General features: G+C 43.4%; 1 protein-coding gene across 1 annotated transcript in view; it reads left to right on the plus strand.

Moving 5' to 3' along the window:
* The window catches only part of xkr6b (XK, Kell blood group complex subunit-related family, member 6b), a 48,658-nt gene extending 34,677 nt beyond the window's left edge, over positions 1-13,981 (plus strand). Inside the window, exons 2-3 of the mRNA XM_041959121.1 lie at positions 12,160-12,356; positions 13,011-13,981. Coding sequence (XP_041815055.1) covers positions 12,160-12,356; positions 13,011-13,981 — 1,168 coding nt within the window. The remainder of the gene's footprint in view (positions 1-12,159; positions 12,357-13,010) is intronic.
* Positions 13,982-17,726: the final 3,745 nt, after the last annotated feature.

Below are 17,726 nucleotides of genomic sequence, written 5' to 3' on the forward strand. Positions count from 1 at the left end.
CTCGGGTGTGTGCGGTGCGTGCACTTGTGAGCGAGAGAATGTGCGCGGTTCTGGGGAGCCGCCTCCTTTATTTGCATGTCTGGAGCGAACATCTATCATCATCATCAAGGCGCTGCAAAACAGTGAGGCAGGCAGGCGCCGCCGACGCTCTCGGGAGAGAGACTGAACACACTTTCAAACCTTTACCGCAGCGATATCAAATGTTTCCTAAATGCCTTCACCTCGGGGCAAAGGCACACAGCGCACACACATGCACAGATGCAAACAGACAGATTCTGTTTTATGTCATTTTTTTCTCTTTGCTCTAGCAGACTGTAGATGTATTTTCCCATCATTCACCTTATCACTCACAAACTCCATCTTTGTGATGAGGTATAAGCACACCTGAGGAAACATCCTCCAGCACTAAATAATAGTTATTTAAAAGACACAACAGCCTCCTCATGAAAAAAATAAAAAATAAATAAATAAAAAGCTCTTTCCCTTCATACAGCATATTTTTTGAAAGCTGATGGCCAGAGTGGCACAATCCATTTTCGGGCGCCGGAGGGGATTTGCTGGGCAGTACTAAAGAGAGGAGGGGAACGCTGGAATGGTACGGCCTGATAGATAGAGGAGCAAGAGACAGCGTGTGTGAGCGGAATAGTAAAAAGAGCCCCCGAGACGAGGAGGGGAGGGGGCGTGTGTGTGTGCGTGGCGGGAGGAAAGGAGCGAGAGCGGAGGAGGGAGGAGTATGGTGGAGTGGAGGCACAGAGCCAGAAAATTGCATTGCGTGCTCAGTGATTAGTTTACCTCCTGGGTCTCATTCTCTCTCACTCCCCTCCTCTCACTCTCCTCTCACTCCCCAGGTTCTTTTCTACCTCTTGTAGCTTTTCCTTGTGTCTTTGTCTCGCCACTTTCGCCGCCTCTCACCTCCTTCCACTTCCTCTGTCACTACATCACACTGTCACTTCTCTCTATTCTCTCCTCCTCTCGCAGACTCTCCTCCACTTTCTTGGCGGTTATCTCCACTGCCTCTCCTCTCTATCTCTGCCCCCCCCCTCTTCTTTTCCTCCTTGTGTGCTGACTTGGCTCTCGCCTCCATTCTTGTGTTATCTTCAGGGCTTGAAAAATGCATAATGCCACCTAGCCTGCAAGCGAGCCCATCAAACCTTGAGCAAAAAGCTAATAAAAAACAAAACATATTATCATTATTATGTATTTTTGGTGTGATAGTGGCGGTAAAACCTCACAAAGGGAGATTTACACAGAGAACTTTCAATCAGTTCAAACACCATAAGCCAGCCCTGCTAATTATAGTCTTAAGAGCAATAAACATGAGCTTCAAGTGTCTCGCACAGTACAACAGAAGTGCTGACACTGAATGGAAGCCAGCCTCCACATGGCCCTTTTTGGTTTGGTGCTCTTTGAAAAGCAAGTGGGTCAAGCCTTTTCTTCTTAATCCGTACATAATCTGGCCCTTCCTCTGGTTGAAGAGCAGCCACAAAAACAGTGCAGGAGGGGATGGGAGACGGACAGTGATAGACAGACAGTAGGAAACACACAGAGAAAGAGGATTTCACTCCGGGCTGGCAGGGTATTTCTCTCCAAAAAAAGCAGCTAGCAGAAGGCCACAGAGTAACAAATTGCTGTTACTGTAATAACCGTCTATCTAATATTTAAACTCATGCTGTCAAATTTGTCTCAGCGGCAGAGGAAGTCGTGCACGTTTCGTGTGTGTGTGTTTGGTGCGCTTTGGGTAAAAATTCCGCAGAACATTTGATATAAAGAGCTGTGAAACCAGCTGTAATGTGCCATGTGTTTGAGAAGGTAACTCAGAAATATGGCTGCAACTGACACTTTAACCTTTAAAAAACAAACAACAAATCAAAAAGCTTTTGCCAGGCACGTCCTCAAAAAACTCAGATCAAGAAGAGCGAATATGGAGAGTGGAGCCTATCCCAGCATGCAGCGGGTGACAAGCAGGGTACTGCACGGCTTGACTTGTTCATTTTACATCAAGTAACACTACCATTTTTTGTGTTTTGTCATTGAAATTATTAGTCAGTTAATTAATTAGTCTATTTTTCTGACATTGTATACACCAAAAGAACATCGATTAATTAAAATAATGTTGAACTGACAAATCAATAATGAAAATCTTAAGTTTTGGAAAGACCTTTCAGCAGTTCTCTCACAAAAAATAGACTTAGATGTGCAAAACCAGGTGAATAACATCAGGACATCAGGTTGATACGCAAAAACAGTTCCTACATCACGACTACTTGAGAAGCCACAAAAGGCAAAAACAAACAAATACTGCCATTGGAAAGAAATATGCATTCAAAAAAAGGAGAAAACAATGCTGGAAACTTTGCTTTTTGGGGTGAAAAGGATATTTTGAACGTAGGGATGTTTTGGGAAATGATCTACTTCTTAAACCTCTTAGCATTAGAGTTCAGGCTGGGGTGACGGGGGGTTTGCTGTGTACTTTCGGTCTCTGTGTAATCTCCACTTGATAACTCTGGTCAAAGCTGCAGTATGTACTTTTAATTTCAACAGTTAAATGAAATCAATCATTTAATTAAGCCTGCCCTTCATTTGATTACCCATCTGGATATTGGATAGTGCAGCCCCATTGCTGTTGATAGCTGCTAATGTCCAGCTAAAGAGATCAATAGCATTCTGTATCAGAAAGGCAAGGCAACGTTCCCTCTCTTTAGCACTGATACAGAATCTGCACCTCTTTATCCATAACGTGCTTTAGTCCATTATTGGAGAATGACCCCAAATTATCTTAGATCAGCCTGAATCTCTGGCTGCCGGCCATGTGAAGGCAGAGAAGCATTGATCACGTGATTTGTGACGTCCACTCCTCTTTACTTTCTCTTATCATTTCCGTTCCTTTCTTCTCTTTCTCCCTCGCCCACATCTTATAGCCTTTCCTCCCATTTCTTGTTTTCTGTCTTGTCTCTGCCATCCACTCGTCTTAGTGGTGGCACAATGTCACGTGATTACAGTGCAATGAGTTGGGGTACCTGAGGACCGTTGCTAATGGTGACAAATGACTAGCTGTGCAGGGAGGAAAAGAGGAGGAGTGCAGGAGAGGAGAGCTGCTCTTCATGCTGGGGGTCAGCGTTTGTGCTCTGCGAGACAGATAGAGAACAGGAGGAGAAAGCTTTTTGACACTGACACATGAAATGTGAAACAACATCCATTTTCTTCAACGTCTGACTCAGAGGGTTAAGGGAATACTTTCAGAAAATACACTTAGTATTCAAGTTCTGGCCGAGAGTTAGATGAAGGTTAGATCTAGGTGAGGATTATCGTAGCTTAGCATTAAGAGCGATGTAAAACTATGTTCTCTATAGAACTTTTAATTTTAGAGCTGCTGGTAGATGGCTGTATTTCTATCTTTACAGGCCTATGGAGCCTGGCTATCTATTTTCCCCTAATTCCATTCTTTAATGCTAAGCTAAGATAGCTGTCCCCCGGCTGTAGCTTCAGATTTAACAAACACACCATACATTAAAGTGGCATCGTTCTTCTCATAACTTTTGGCAAGAAGCAAATAGGCGTATTTAGCAGGGCTAAATGGCAACGCAAGTGCTAATAGTTGGCAAACCATTTTGCACCAATGTTACAGAAATAAACTGGACACAGGCACACTCATTTCAGTAACATTACCAATTCTGCTTTCACGGTAAAAAATAACTTTATTAGCCACCATGGTGGCTGCAAAAATGTCATCTCTATGCTTTATACATTAGGCTACCTGAGCAGGTAACGTTAGCTAGTTGCCAACAAGCTAACATCAACTTATCAAGCTAAAATCACCTTCAAAAACCTTATTTGTCTGCTGATAGCTTGATCCCTTGATAAGAACAGCTTTTAATACTCAAGCGCATTCTTTGCAACGATGGATAACAGTGGGAACATGTTTCAGGTTACCTTGTTCAGTATTTGTTTCATGACACGCTACACTAACAAGTTGAGCGTTTTATCACACATACTATAGATGAAACAAGAAAAACACCCAAACCTATTATTTTGATTTGGGACTGATAACATACTAGATACCAAGACTGCTAGCACTAGTCTAATCATTTAAATAGCCTAAAGTAGCCACTTTTGTTGTATATTTTAGCATTAGTAAGAGAACCAGACACAAAACAGTGTAGGCCATAGCTTGTTGTAAATGAGTTGAAGCGAACGTATAAGTCATAACATTGTTTTTTTTTTTTTTCAGTAACTGCTAACAGAAGTTTGTTGACAGCTAAAAATGCAATTCAGCCATCTTTAATTGTGTTGTTTCTCCTGTGCTTTTCCTATCAGGACATGCTGAAATGTTTTCTCTGAACAAGATTTCCAGTGACACCAAACCACAGCAGGCTAAATTAGGCGTTAACTGGTGTTAGTGACCTTTTGAAAAACCAAATCATAAATCTTCTCCTCTAACAGACCACATGAAATGACGCATGTGTATGAAGTGTTGTAATTACAGTGATAATATTTAGTCAGGGCGTCAGAGGTGGTTAACTAGTGCACACTCCAAGAACTGACGGGGTGGAGCAGAGTTGACGCAGCATCTCTCATCTCGGCTTGCCACTCCCCATCACTTTCAGCTTGCATCACGTCAACCCGGTCTCCATTCAACATTCCGGCGGCTCGGTGTAGGAATCGCCCGAAGGCACTGGTCACAGATCGTTGTGTGTTTGTATGTGAGTGTATCTGACTCGCCTGTGGGACTCTCAACTCAGCCAGCCTTTCATCCAGGGCTGTTCACCGCCATAAGGAGGATAAAGACATTATCGCACACTGTTAAAGCATTGCCCATTGAGCCACGCTGAGCGCAAGAATCCCTTCTCTTGACATACAAAAACATTTTTTGAAGAGACCTATGTTATATTTTCATTTCCTATTCCTTTCCCACAGAGGATAAGATGCTGAGTTGAAGAGATGTGTGCTGTAACAGTTTCCTTTGGCACTTTACAAATTGGCGAATGATGAATAACACAACACTGACATCACTGTTAAGCTCCCGTCGGGGCTGTGATACTTTCATTCTCTGCAAAGGGCAAAAGGATGGCAGATTTGTGAGACGGCCATCTGAAGCGTCCTTGAGCACGAGACTGAATCCCTGCCAGTTTTTCTATCGCTGACCTGTACTGTTGACCTCGCTACGGCTGAGTGAAAAGATGACTTTCTCCTTCAAATCAGTATTGCTAGAAATACTATTAGCCATTCATAGACAGAGAGCTGTCTCCATCCCAGTGAGGTAACTTCAGGAGACGGGGAAATCTGTCCCTTACATACTTTGATAGAAAGCCGCAGCAAGAATGTTTGCTTCACACACGTAGTGTGTGCAGGAGACTGCAGGAGCTTGAAAGAGGAGATTATTGTGATTGTTACTTCATAACGCTGGTAATTTAGACTAAAGGAGGAGGCCTTAAACTTAGAGCAGCTCAGGTACGGTATTTAAATCAAGGGAAGACAATTTGACCATGAGTTAAGGTCTAGGTATGCTTCAAATGCACAATCTCTCGTTAAAGCCATACATGGTGTTGCAATTATCTTTCCTCACACACAGAGACTGACATAGTTGTGTGTGACGAATGAAACGATAAAAAAGCTTGAGAGAAGCTTAAATCCTGCAAACTTTCTCACCTTTGTGCACCTGACCAATTGCTGCATGAAGTTGGCATGCTTGACAGATTGTCAGTTTGGGAAAGACAACAATTGTTGAATGCAGCCTCCCCAGGTTCACCGTCAGAAAGCTGTCAGGGAGGAAGGTTTCAGATGCTTTTTCGGCGATCCGAAAAGCACTTTGTTTGAAGCATACTGACTCCTTCAGGCAGGCAGAAGGCTGTGCAGACCTAGAGGGAGGAACTGAGACGTAAACACATCTTAATCATGTTTCCACACTTTGCCATAATAGTTACACACGAGCAGCTGAGAAAGTTACGGGGTGGAAGATCCAGCAATGGACATGGAGAAACCAGTAGACATGATCAAACAGAGGAACTTCAGATTACAAGGCTAACTCAGTGAGAAATCTGAGCAGAACTTCCAGATAAATAGACGGTAGGGCTGCAAAAAACACCATTTACACTACCGATTAATGAGTCTTTTTTTTCTATGCAACATCTGAAAATGGTAAATCAGTTACAAGTATATAACAATTTCGCACAGCCCATAAAATCACTTGTTTTGTTAATCAACAGTGCAAACACAGAAAGCAGGAATTCTCAAGCTTGCTAGAAACATCAAATATTTGGCATTTTTGCTTCAAAATGCAAAATCAATTATTACAGTAGTTTCTGATTAATTTTCGGCCAATCAACTAATTCATAAAGCACCAATCATTGCAAGCCTTAATATGCAGGTATAGTGAGTTTGTATTAATATTTAATTGCCAAAAGATTTACAATTACTCACAACTCTTTTCAAGGTTTTAGTCCTCAATTGTTGCTCCTTTTATGTAGAGGGTGTGCACTTTCATGTCAGCGTCCAGTAAGTGGCTATATATTACTTAAATGGTGGTCATTTTGAAATAATATTCTCAGACAACATAAAGAGGCTTTCATGATGGATGGAGTAGCTGATAAAATGTAACTAGCCAATGAGAAGAGAGAGGAAAAAGCCCCAAAAAGGTGCAGACGGAGACAACACAGCACAGGGAGAAAGGAAAAAGACTGGCAGTACCTGCCCACTCCCCCACACACCCTCCACCATTTTCCTCAGAAAGAAAAATCGGCATCAGAAAACAGAAATTTCCACACGCAGAGATTGAATTCCATCATGGAAGCGAGGCGACGCGTTCGGGAGAGTTGCGAAACAGAGAGAAAGGCAAAGGGAAGTAAAGATACCCAAATAAAATCTCCCTGATAAAGGAGTTTTAAACCTCATTGAGAGTCGATGTACGGCACCTCAGAGTGACTCAGGGTGTGACTCATTGCAGCTGGCGTTGCCTCCACCTTACAGACAGACACACACACACACACACACACACTTCTTCATAAACCCTCAGGCCTTGCGTATGTTATGTGTCCCCCATGCTTAGTGTACTGCTGGATGCCACCTGTTAGCAGCATAGATGCATAAGCTCTGCTTCATGCTGCTGTAATAGTCCTTGTGATCTTCTTGTGAATCAGCTTATGACAAGATATGAATGCAGTCTGAGCTGCTGAGCCTTCCCACGAGCATGACTTCAGAGACAGATGCTGTGAAACTTGGCTAGGTGTGTGTGTGTGATCCTTCTAACCACCCACTCGAGGGATTAGTGTAAGGGTGGTTGGATGACTCATCGGTCAATGACTTTGGAGGAGAGGGAGGAACAACATGGCCAAGTTGTCCACATGGTGGTTTGTGTGTGTGTGTGTGTTTGCCGCTCCACCTGTCCCTCACTGCAGCTCACGCTCAGATCTCAAAATCTCTACTCATGCAAAGCTTGTAATTAAAGTTTCATATCTGTGTCTGGGCTTTAAAGCAGACGTCTTCCTCTGGTTTCAGATTTCTGATGGAGTGTTTGTGATTGTGCATATGAGTAGTGCAGTCTGTGAGTGCGTGCGTGTCGGTGAGGTTTAATGGTTGCCTGTGTCTCGACAGCAATGGCAGACGGCTGAGCCTGGAACACGACCCCGGCACAGCGTCGAGCTGTTAGGCCATGCGTACGCTGCCTAACGAGCCATGAGCGATCGCTATGATCTTGCCACAAATAATTCATGAGGAGCCCTGTAGAGGAGCTACGGAGCTGAAAGGGAAGGGGGGAGAGGAAAGAATCAAGGAGTGGACCACAGCCTAAGTGGAGTGAGGGCGGGGGGGGGGGAGACAGAGCGAGATCTGACAAATGTGTCTGGAATAGAAAGGAAATCCCCTATTACCTACAGCACTGACAAGCATGCCCGTGCACGCACGTGTGTGCATTTGTGTGTGCTTATTTTTAGAGATCCATTTGTGTTACTACATCTGAAAAAGGCACAGTGGGAGTGTTAACAGTGTGCATCACAATCGCGGGATGTGTGTGAGATTCTTGCTAAGGCGTGCGCTGTGTGTGTGTGTGTGTGTGTGTTGGAGACGTGATGGAGTGAGTTCAGATTTTTCTGACAGCCGTGAAACCTAAAATGTTCAACTGTACAATTTTTTTTTTTTTGCTGAGCCCAAGGGAATATGAACTAGCGTGTATTATCGGACAGCAAAAGAGGTGGAAGTGAATGTGAACAGTGAGAGCTCTCGTTTAGCGTTTTGTGCTTGAATATCAGAGCTAAAGTTTGAATTACTGCACATACAGTAGGCTGTCAGTTTACAATGGATGATGGGCGATAGAGCTGAAGCTAAACAAAATACAAGTGAGTACAGCTGCTGATACAAAGCCAGTGATGAGGAAGACACTTTGTTATATTGCCCACTATGAGGAACCACGTTCTTGGTCTATCTGTTGGTTAGTCCATCGGTTCGATCAAGACAGAAGCCTCTCAACCGCTATTGGACAGATTGCGATGAAATTTAAATTTTTTCATGACTTTTCCTCCAGCCCCACCATGACATTTTTACTAACACACTGTTCTTTAACAGGTTTATAATTTCTGAATAATTTCTAGAAAGAACTATGTAATACTTCTTATATATACATATATTTTGGAGTGGTCTGCTGGGGCAGCGGCATCCCGACTGCTAACAGGAAGAGACTTAACAGACTGGTTAAGAAGGCCAGCCCAGTCCTATGATGCTCCCTCGACCCAATGGAGGTGGTGGGAGAAAGCATGGAGAAGATGTTTCCCCTCATCCATGCAGGACACTGACAGCACTGCAGATCCTTCAGTGGCAGGCTGCTTCACCCACGGTGTGTGAAGGAGAGATAACGAAGGTCCTTCCTTCCTACTGCTGTCAGACTTTACAATAAACACTGCTCCCAGGAGACCACACACACCCAAACTGACAAATTCACTCCTGTGCAACACGAGTGTCTACTGAACTGTGCACTATCAATATTTCATATGTACAATAATGTGAATTCAACCATTGCCTGTTCCACTTATTACATACTTTACTTATTTATCATATCTTGCTTCTTCTTTTTTTACTGATGCTTTCTACTATTACACAATTCCCTTTGATGTTGTAGGTAACACAGCAAATTTCCCTGCTGTGGGACTGATAAAAAGATTATCTTATCTTAATTGGGAACTAATATATAGGGATATTGAAATGAACTTTAAAATTAAGTAAATATAAAATAATTTATTCAACAATTTATTCAAATGAATCAATCATCATGCAGTACATGCTAAACTAATGAAATTCCCATCACCCTCTGCTGTACTTTCAGCTTAGCGCTTATTAGCACATGTTAAAACTAAATGGTGTGCATGGTAAGCATTGCACCTCCTAAACATCAGCATCTTATCTCGGTCATTGCGAGAGCATTGTAGCATGCAACCAAAAGCACCGCTGTGCCCAAGTGCAGCCTCACAGAGCTGCTAGCATGGCTGCAGAGTTCTGCTTTTTCAAGGCACGACAGCTCTGGAGCCCATGAACATTACTGTTTCTGACGGAGGCACTACAGACCAGTGAGACGTATCAGTGGAACACACAGACTAATGGAAATTGGGGGGATGGAGACAAAGGGCCTGTGTAGGTCTCTGTGGCATGTCATTAGTGAGGGAGAGGGGTTGACTTGTTCCATCTGACATTTACCAGTCCGACTGAAAATGTCACGGAATGCCAGCCTTTACCTCTGGATATAATGGTGCCTCTTACAGCCCAGAGCTATTGATCCCAAAAAACTTTCGTCCATGTTGAACCTCTGTGGTTCCCCTTGTCCGCTGTCCCGAGAAAGACCGCCATTCCTGTACTCCTAAATTTCCTTGCCCAGCCAGACCTTTCTGTAGTTTTGATTCCTCCATGCATTAGCAGCCTTGACTTAGTGGGTAGAAGATACCACAACAGTGTTAGGGACAGATTAGTTACAGTAAAGCATGAATAATAACTGTGTAAAATATGTGTACTCTACATTGTATGAAAAAAACACCTGAATGTGAATAACGATTCACTGCATACTTGCAGCCACATGTGTATATGAGCTCTCTTTGTCCGTGATAGCTACTGTAACACAGCTGCTAAACTGTCTCTAATCCCATAGCTAGTTTCTGAAGGCTCCACCCTCATATTGCAACTACAGTTGCTACGTGTGGACATTTTGTTCCATTGTTTCACAATTTCAGTTTCTTTTCCAGCTTTTGGGAAATTCTGGCTGTCTTCTCAGGTTAGCTAATTGACTGTCAGACTGACGGACTGGACCATAGAGGCTTGCCAACTTCGTCAGAAAAAGAAGAGGGAAGCAGAGAGAGCTTTTGTCCAAGGCTGAAAAAAAAAAAGACCAATCCAATTTAGTTTCCTAGTTTGTGCTTTGATGTGACTTATTTCCTTACGGATGCCACATTTCTAACATTTCTTGACCATTAAATAAATATTAAGAATCAATTTTTAGTGTCTATTTCTTCCGAGATCACATTTTGTGAGGCCAGGAAAACAAAGTGTATGTGGAAGTCATTCATTGTTTTGCGCACAAGTAAACAAAAAGTGAGACACAATTCCCCCTCAGGCCGTCCACATGTGCCAGATGTATTCCATGTTCCCATTATCACATTTACTGAAGGTCTAGTGAGCTGTTCAGAGTTGTATTGTGTGTGCGCAGAGCAAGAAGTGGTTAATGCTTAAATCTTTGCCAAAACAATAACCAAGAGCAATTAGACCCTTCTAGACGATGCATTCTTTACACTGCACTGTTGTCAACCTCATTTCAAATTAAACAGTAATCTCGTCTCCAAAAGCTAATGCAGAAGCTAATTATGTTGAAAACCACTCATAAGTGTTTTCTGCTTTTGTTTGTTATGCTGCAGTGAATTTGTGTCTCACTTTTAGGAACGGAATTTAGATCCATGGCCTCTCAATTTGTTTTGGGGAGTGCTACTGTCTAGTCTATTTCTGTCCTTGCTACACTATTGTCCTCGGTTGACTGCCTTCACATCAAGTGCTGGATTTATTTGGCCACTCTGCCAGCTCAGGCAGATAGGCCCTGCAGCTACCACCCAATATGCAATGGCTGAAGTCACTGTTAAGATAACTATAAACCACTATAACTGGTTTCAGTGATTGTTTTCTCTGCAGCCAGACGTGGGTTAACATGTTTGAAGAGAGGATAAAAGCCCACCAGACTGCTGTTTTGCTCCTTTTTGTTGTCTTGATTTTCCTTTGTTGGATGGATTGATGTTTTCTCGCCGTGCATTTTCACTCCTGCGCTGTGATGTTGCTTTCCAAAGCTTCGATCCGCTAAACGTTTTCCCTCATCGCTGTTTACTCGTCTTCCTCTGCGCTCCAAAATGCACCGCTCCATTTCAAAATCCATACCCAAAGACGATTATGATCTTAATTAGCTATATCACAGCCCTGAGCATATTACATTTTTGCTCAGCAGCACACAATGACTCCTGGTGTCTCGCCCTTTCAAAAAAAGCGGTGCTACAGCTTTGATTGCAACAGGAGCTTGATTCAATTAGCTGCCACTTCTCAGCTGCATTACCGACCATCTCCTTGGCTCCACCAGAGTCACTTCACCATTATGAAACTCCATCAGTCATGAAAATAGCCAGTCCAGCAGCTGCCAACGTGGGTCATGCAGTGCACTTAAGAGAATGATGATTGCCTTGCTTACTATATGCCTCCTATAACAAGTTCAATAAGCACACCTTCAGAGGCCAAAGAGAGGATTGTAACACGTTTGTAATCAGGCCATATGTACCAGTGATGTTTTCGTCATTGCTGCTTTACACTTACAGCTTAAAAATCTCTAAGTCTCATTTGAGCATTTGTACCACTAATGTCAACTTTATTCATCGGTAAACATCTAAAAAGCCCTTTTATCTAACTCAGAACCCAATGACAAACTCCTTACAGATGCAGATTGATATATTCTACTGTTTTAAAAGTAGCTTAGTATGCCCTCTAGTGTTGTCAAAGCTCAACCGTGTGCAGGTGTGCTGAACAGTGAATTTATGCATTTCTCTGGGTAGCAAAGATAGTGCTCTTGTTCCTTTTCTATCAATACAGTGCAATATGTATTATTAGATGCATACCAGATTGTTGGAATTGTCTAACTGTCCATCCTTTCTCTCCCTGCAGGTACATCCGCACCATGTATCTCGGTATACAAAGTCACCGGCAGAAGCAGAACCAGCGGCGTTTTTACTGGGCTATGATGTACGAGTATGCCGATGTCAACATGCTGCGACTGCTGGAGACCTTCTTAGAAAGCGCCCCTCAGCTGGTGCTGCAGCTCTGCATCATGATCCAGAGCAACAAGGCTGAGTGGCTGCAGTGTAAGGGGCTCCCTAAGGCTCTATACTAGAGTCGAATTTTCAAGACATCGCTCAACTCTGTCTTTTTTGCATTACACTAGGTGTCATACTGTGGTTATCGCATGATGCTGAGATGTTTCCATATTTTACACCTGACAAATCCATTTTCTGTGAAGTTCACACGTCACTTTATTTACAGTGTGCAGTATGATCCGCCACTGTATCCAATTTCCAGCATTCATCACTTTTGTTATTGAAAGCTCTTTTACATTTACAGTTTGCTCATGCGATACAGCTCCCCAAGGAAGGCAATTCAATCATAAGAAGCGATACCCTTCCCTGTCTGCGTGTCTATAGAAATGCCATCAATACATTTGCTGAGAGGCACCATGCTGCTGCTGGTGCTCTGCAGATAATCCTCTATCATTTTTCATGCAGCAGGTTACTGCTCTGACATATCTGCTGTCTCTACTATTATACATGTCTTAAGGAAACTGAATTGGTGCACTAAATGGGTTGACTGACTGACCTATGATGATTTTGGTAATAATATTACTTTCCAGTAAGTGGACTGACAGCCAAGTCAAGATAAAACCACAATTCTTTGGGTTATGCTTTATACTTAAAAATGATTTTTTTTTTTGTTACTCTTACTCTCTCTGTCCACATTCACAGGTGTTTCTGCCATGTCCTCCCTCTTGTCCCTGGCCTGGGTGCTAGCCTCTTACCACAAACTGCTGCGTGATTCACGTGACGACAAGAAGAGCATGAGTTACCGAGGTGCTCTGGTGCATCTGTTCTGGCGCCTTTTTACCATCTCCTCACGGGTGCTCTCCCTTGCCCTATTTGCCTCTGTTTTCCACATCTATTTTGGCATTTTTGTGGTGCTCCACTGGTGTGCCATGGCTTTCTGGGTCATCCATGGCGGCACCGACTTCTGCATGTCCAAGTGGGAGGAGGTACTGTTCAACATGGTGGTGGGCGTGGTCTATGTTTTCTGTTGGTTCAATGTACGCGAGGGCCGGACACGGTACAGAATGGTGGCCTATTACACGGTAGTACTGTTAGAGAATGCCATTCTCAGCTCCCTTTGGTATGCTTACCGCGACCCAGCCACCACTGACGCCTATGCCTCTTTTGCCCTCTGTGGCGTCTTCCTGTGCTTTGCCTCAGGTGTGGCCTGTATGGTTCTCTATTACGGGGTTCTACACCCCATGGGCCCACGGCTTAGGGTGCTGGCCAGCTCCTGCTGTGCTGAGCTGCTGTGGGGCCTTCCGTTACCACCTGAGGCCGAGCCCATGGCTCCCACTCCAGGCCCCCGTGGCTCTCAGGCCACCCCCACACGGGGTTTGGCAGGGGAGTATGTGGAGTCAGATGAAACAGCCACAGACACCTGCCTTCCGGTTTTCCAGGTAAGGTCCACAGAGCCTGTGGATGCAGCTGGCAGGCCTATCCGGCCTGAGGGTCCTCTCATCAAGATAGACATGCCCAGAAAACGCTACCCAGCCTGGGATGCCCACTTTGTGGATCGGCGCCTGCGCAGGACCATAAATGTGCTGCAGTACATTAGCCCTAACGCGGTGGGCATCAGGTATAGGGACGGTCCGCTTCTTTATGAACTCCTGCAGTACGAATCCTCCCTCTGAAGGCATCTTCTCCACAGCTCTGTCACCTCCTCTTACACACAACGATGCACACGCCTTTCCTTTCTTTCATTCTGCTCTTCTCCCTCTCCAGATATTATCTATTTCCATTGACACTCGGCTCTCTCCTTCTCTCTGATCATTCACTTTTTCTGCAGGAGATGTGTGTTTTCTCAACTGAAAATCTGTCAAGACAGTCTAAACACACAGTCATGATTTATTTTTGGAAAAAAACATACAGTACAGAGAGAAAATTATGAACCTACAGTATCTTACGTGATATATACAGAAGTCTCATATAAATCCCTCTACATTGATAGAGAAGGGTTCTGTATGAGTGTGTAGATAACATATGAATGTTTCATTATGAAATATGTTTAATGCATTATACTGTATTGGTGATTCAACCTGTGAATACTTGTGAAGGGCATATTGTATGTCCCTGTGACATGGGACTGGCGCAAAGCCTGATGGGAATGATGGAGGAGAGTCTCAGAGGAGGCAGGTCTTTGCACATCCCAACATTTACTGCCATTCTTTATGTAAATCTTTGAAATGTATAATAATGTTTACCAAGTCCTTCGCCCATGAATTAAAGAGCACTAAAATTTCTACCATGATACCGTTACAGAGAGGACACAATCAAAGATGTGTCCTTTCTGCAATTACTGTAGTTCAAAATGGATTTTCCCTCTGTGAGCTTACATGGCTCAAGTGTATCCTGGCTGTCCTATTTTTGTTCAAAATCCTAAATCGTAATCGCATCATGTATGGAAGAAAAAAGAAGCACACTGACCTTCAATCAGTTCCACCCACACATTCAATCTTTACGGTGCAGACTGCCCTCAAGTGGAGGCAAGCTGTAACAGCACGCCTTACTCGGTCATTTCTGCCTGTAGTTGTGACAGCACAAAATGTCAAGAGGTGAAAAAACACAGTGGAGGGAATGTAGAATGTAGTTGAAATGAGCACAAAGTTTTCTAAATTGGTGGTAGAAGAGCATAGTAAAAAACATTCCAAAGACTTTTTTTTAAAGATTGTAGGTGTTTAGTAAAGGGAAGAAGGGTACAAATGTGTGTTAACATGCACTTTTTTTTGAAGTGCAAAGACAGCCTTCAAGGAATCCTCCACCATTCCCTTCGGATTCCTAGAAAGTACTCCCCTATCCAACTACCCTGTTCTGTTTTCTTGTCAACAAATGTTTTAGGTTGATTAATATATGCTTATTGGGTGCAAAGACTTGTAATAAGTTCTTTAAAAAAAAGATGACAAATCTGAGAAGATATTTCTATGCTACTATACTTCAGTGCGTATTTGTGTCCACATTTATAGTCATTGACATAACTATATTTTGCCAGAACACACACTTTTTTACATTACAAAAATGTTGTGCAGTGTAGTGTTAAAAGGTATATTCCTCAACATCAATGTGCCCTCAAAGAGGTTGTGCTCTTATATGGGTGTACGGGGCAACTGTTCTGGCACCTGCTAGCGCAGTTGAAACAAAGCCAAATCGCATCTTACAGTACTGTCTTTCCAATTTATCTGCCCCCTTGAACCAGTAGAATAAGTCCTTGCAAAATGTGTGCCATCTATAGGCCTGCCGTGAAGCAATTATACACTGATATACATCTGCCAGCTGAACCTGCGGGAGTTCATCACTACAGATAGCCACAGGGCGACCACTCATGACAAAAATAAAATACGCTAAAAAAAATGCCTTCTAAGTCAAAAGAACTTCACTAAAATTTCCAGCGAGGGCTACTGAACAATTCATTAGAAAAATGAATGCATTTCATACTCCAGTTTTATCTATTTAGTCGATGATTCATCTGAATATATAATGTGTGTTTTTTACATTGCAGTGTTTGCCATGAGTTTAGTATGAGGCATTAGTATGAATGCACCCAACAAGGGATGCCCAAGAGCCCGACACAACGCAGAGATTCCTTTCTCCTGGCTCACTGGCTTTCTGCTTAGCTGTGGCCACGGGTGCCTGCTGACATCGTACTGTAAAAGGCAGATGCCATGTGAGTCCAGGCCAAAGGCGAGAGGGTTTATTTTGCCAGGGTTGGAAAAGAACATGAGGACAGATTGTGATAAAGGGCTTGACTGGAGTATGGTGGGTAATACCTTGTGTGCCTGTGTGAGAAAGGTGAGTGTTTTCCTCTCTGCATGTGCTGTACGACCTATAGTACGTATTAGGGGATCGATGTGTGCTTGCATGGTGGTGTGCACACATGCCTGTCTGTCTGTGTGTGTGTGTGTGTGTGTCCTCAGCCCTTTCCCACAGTTCTGTTCTCTTGCCGATTGTTCTGCTCCATCCTTGGTTGCTGCTGCGCCCTCTTCCCCATCTCTGCGCTGCTGGGCCTTGGTACCCTCCAGTGAAACACTCTCACACTCTCTGGTAACTGAACGACGGGGTTGAGGCTGAACAACTGGAGATCCTGACATGAGAACATGCAATGAGGTACACTGCCATAACCAAGAGCTTCAACATCCAGGGTCTGCCACCCGTCAGCTTAAAAGCGATGTTCAGCCCTGAGTAATTGAGAACTGTTGGGTCAGCTAGGGTGGAGCAAACATCCAAGTCACCATATGTATAGGTAATACATGAGTATGCAAACAACCAACTTGTTCATTGTTAACCATATAGCCAGAGTAGTTCCTCTCTGTTGTAGTGAATGAACAGCCATGTTAATAGTTAGTCAATGAGTGAATAATGAACAATAAGTATTGTTAAACTAAGAAAAAAAAAAATAAAAATGAACTAAGCAAAACAGCCAATACAGGGGTTCCTCAGGACCAACAAACAAGACCACTGAACCAGCTGACTCAGGGGTGTCTCAATGCAGTTCTCATCCCCAGGCATGTCCTCAAGGGTCTCCATTTTTTCCTTAACATACTGCATCCTGGACCACTCCACGGCTGGGATAGTAACACTAAATTATGGTTTGCTCATTTTGTTTTACGGGGAATGATTCCTCAGTCCTATTATTTGGGGGCGGGGGTGGGTGGGGTTGGGGTTGGGGTGGTTTTTTGTGGTAGTTGGCTGCCTGGCATACGGTGCATCCTTTCCAAACACTGCTGACCTTTTCCAGACGTGGACACATGTCCAAATCAGGTGCAAATACACTGTGATTCATTCATTTGTGTGTGTGTGTGTGCGCGTGTGTATGTGTGTGTGTGTGTGTGTGGGACAGCGGTATTATATAGCATCTTCGACAAGATTATGTACAACTGGGCTACATTTCATCTAGTGGTGCTTCATGTCGTAAAACGCAGAGTATTTATGCTTGCTTAACTGTGTCATTTAAATCGTAGTAATGGCAGTTAATTAAAACTAATTGATTTTAATCACGTCTACAAAGAGTCTATATGTACAAGTCTGGATTTTTATGAAACATGCAGTATATTTTCCGTGTTTCTACAGAACAATCACCATTTTGCCACATTCTGTATTTAGTGGAAAGGATTAGCTTGAAGCTGGTTAATAAATGGGTTTTTTGTGGTTATATATAATTCTTTGGTTTAAGTTGTACACGGGTTTCAAGAGCTAAGCTACACAAGAGTGCAAGTGGAAGCTGTTTCTATAGTGGACGGTGTAGTATTCAGGCTGCCACAATGTATACCATAAACAAGGTCACAAAGAAATCCCCTGCAGAGAATTGTTTCTGTCAGGTTACCTGCCCAGCTCAACATCCCTCGACAGCCACAACACACAGCAAGAGCGTTTGAACAGCAAGCT

This window comes from Chelmon rostratus, chromosome 18 (assembly GCF_017976325.1).
Source record: "Chelmon rostratus isolate fCheRos1 chromosome 18, fCheRos1.pri, whole genome shotgun sequence".
In the NCBI taxonomy this organism is placed as follows: Eukaryota; Metazoa; Chordata; class Actinopteri; order Chaetodontiformes; family Chaetodontidae; genus Chelmon; species Chelmon rostratus.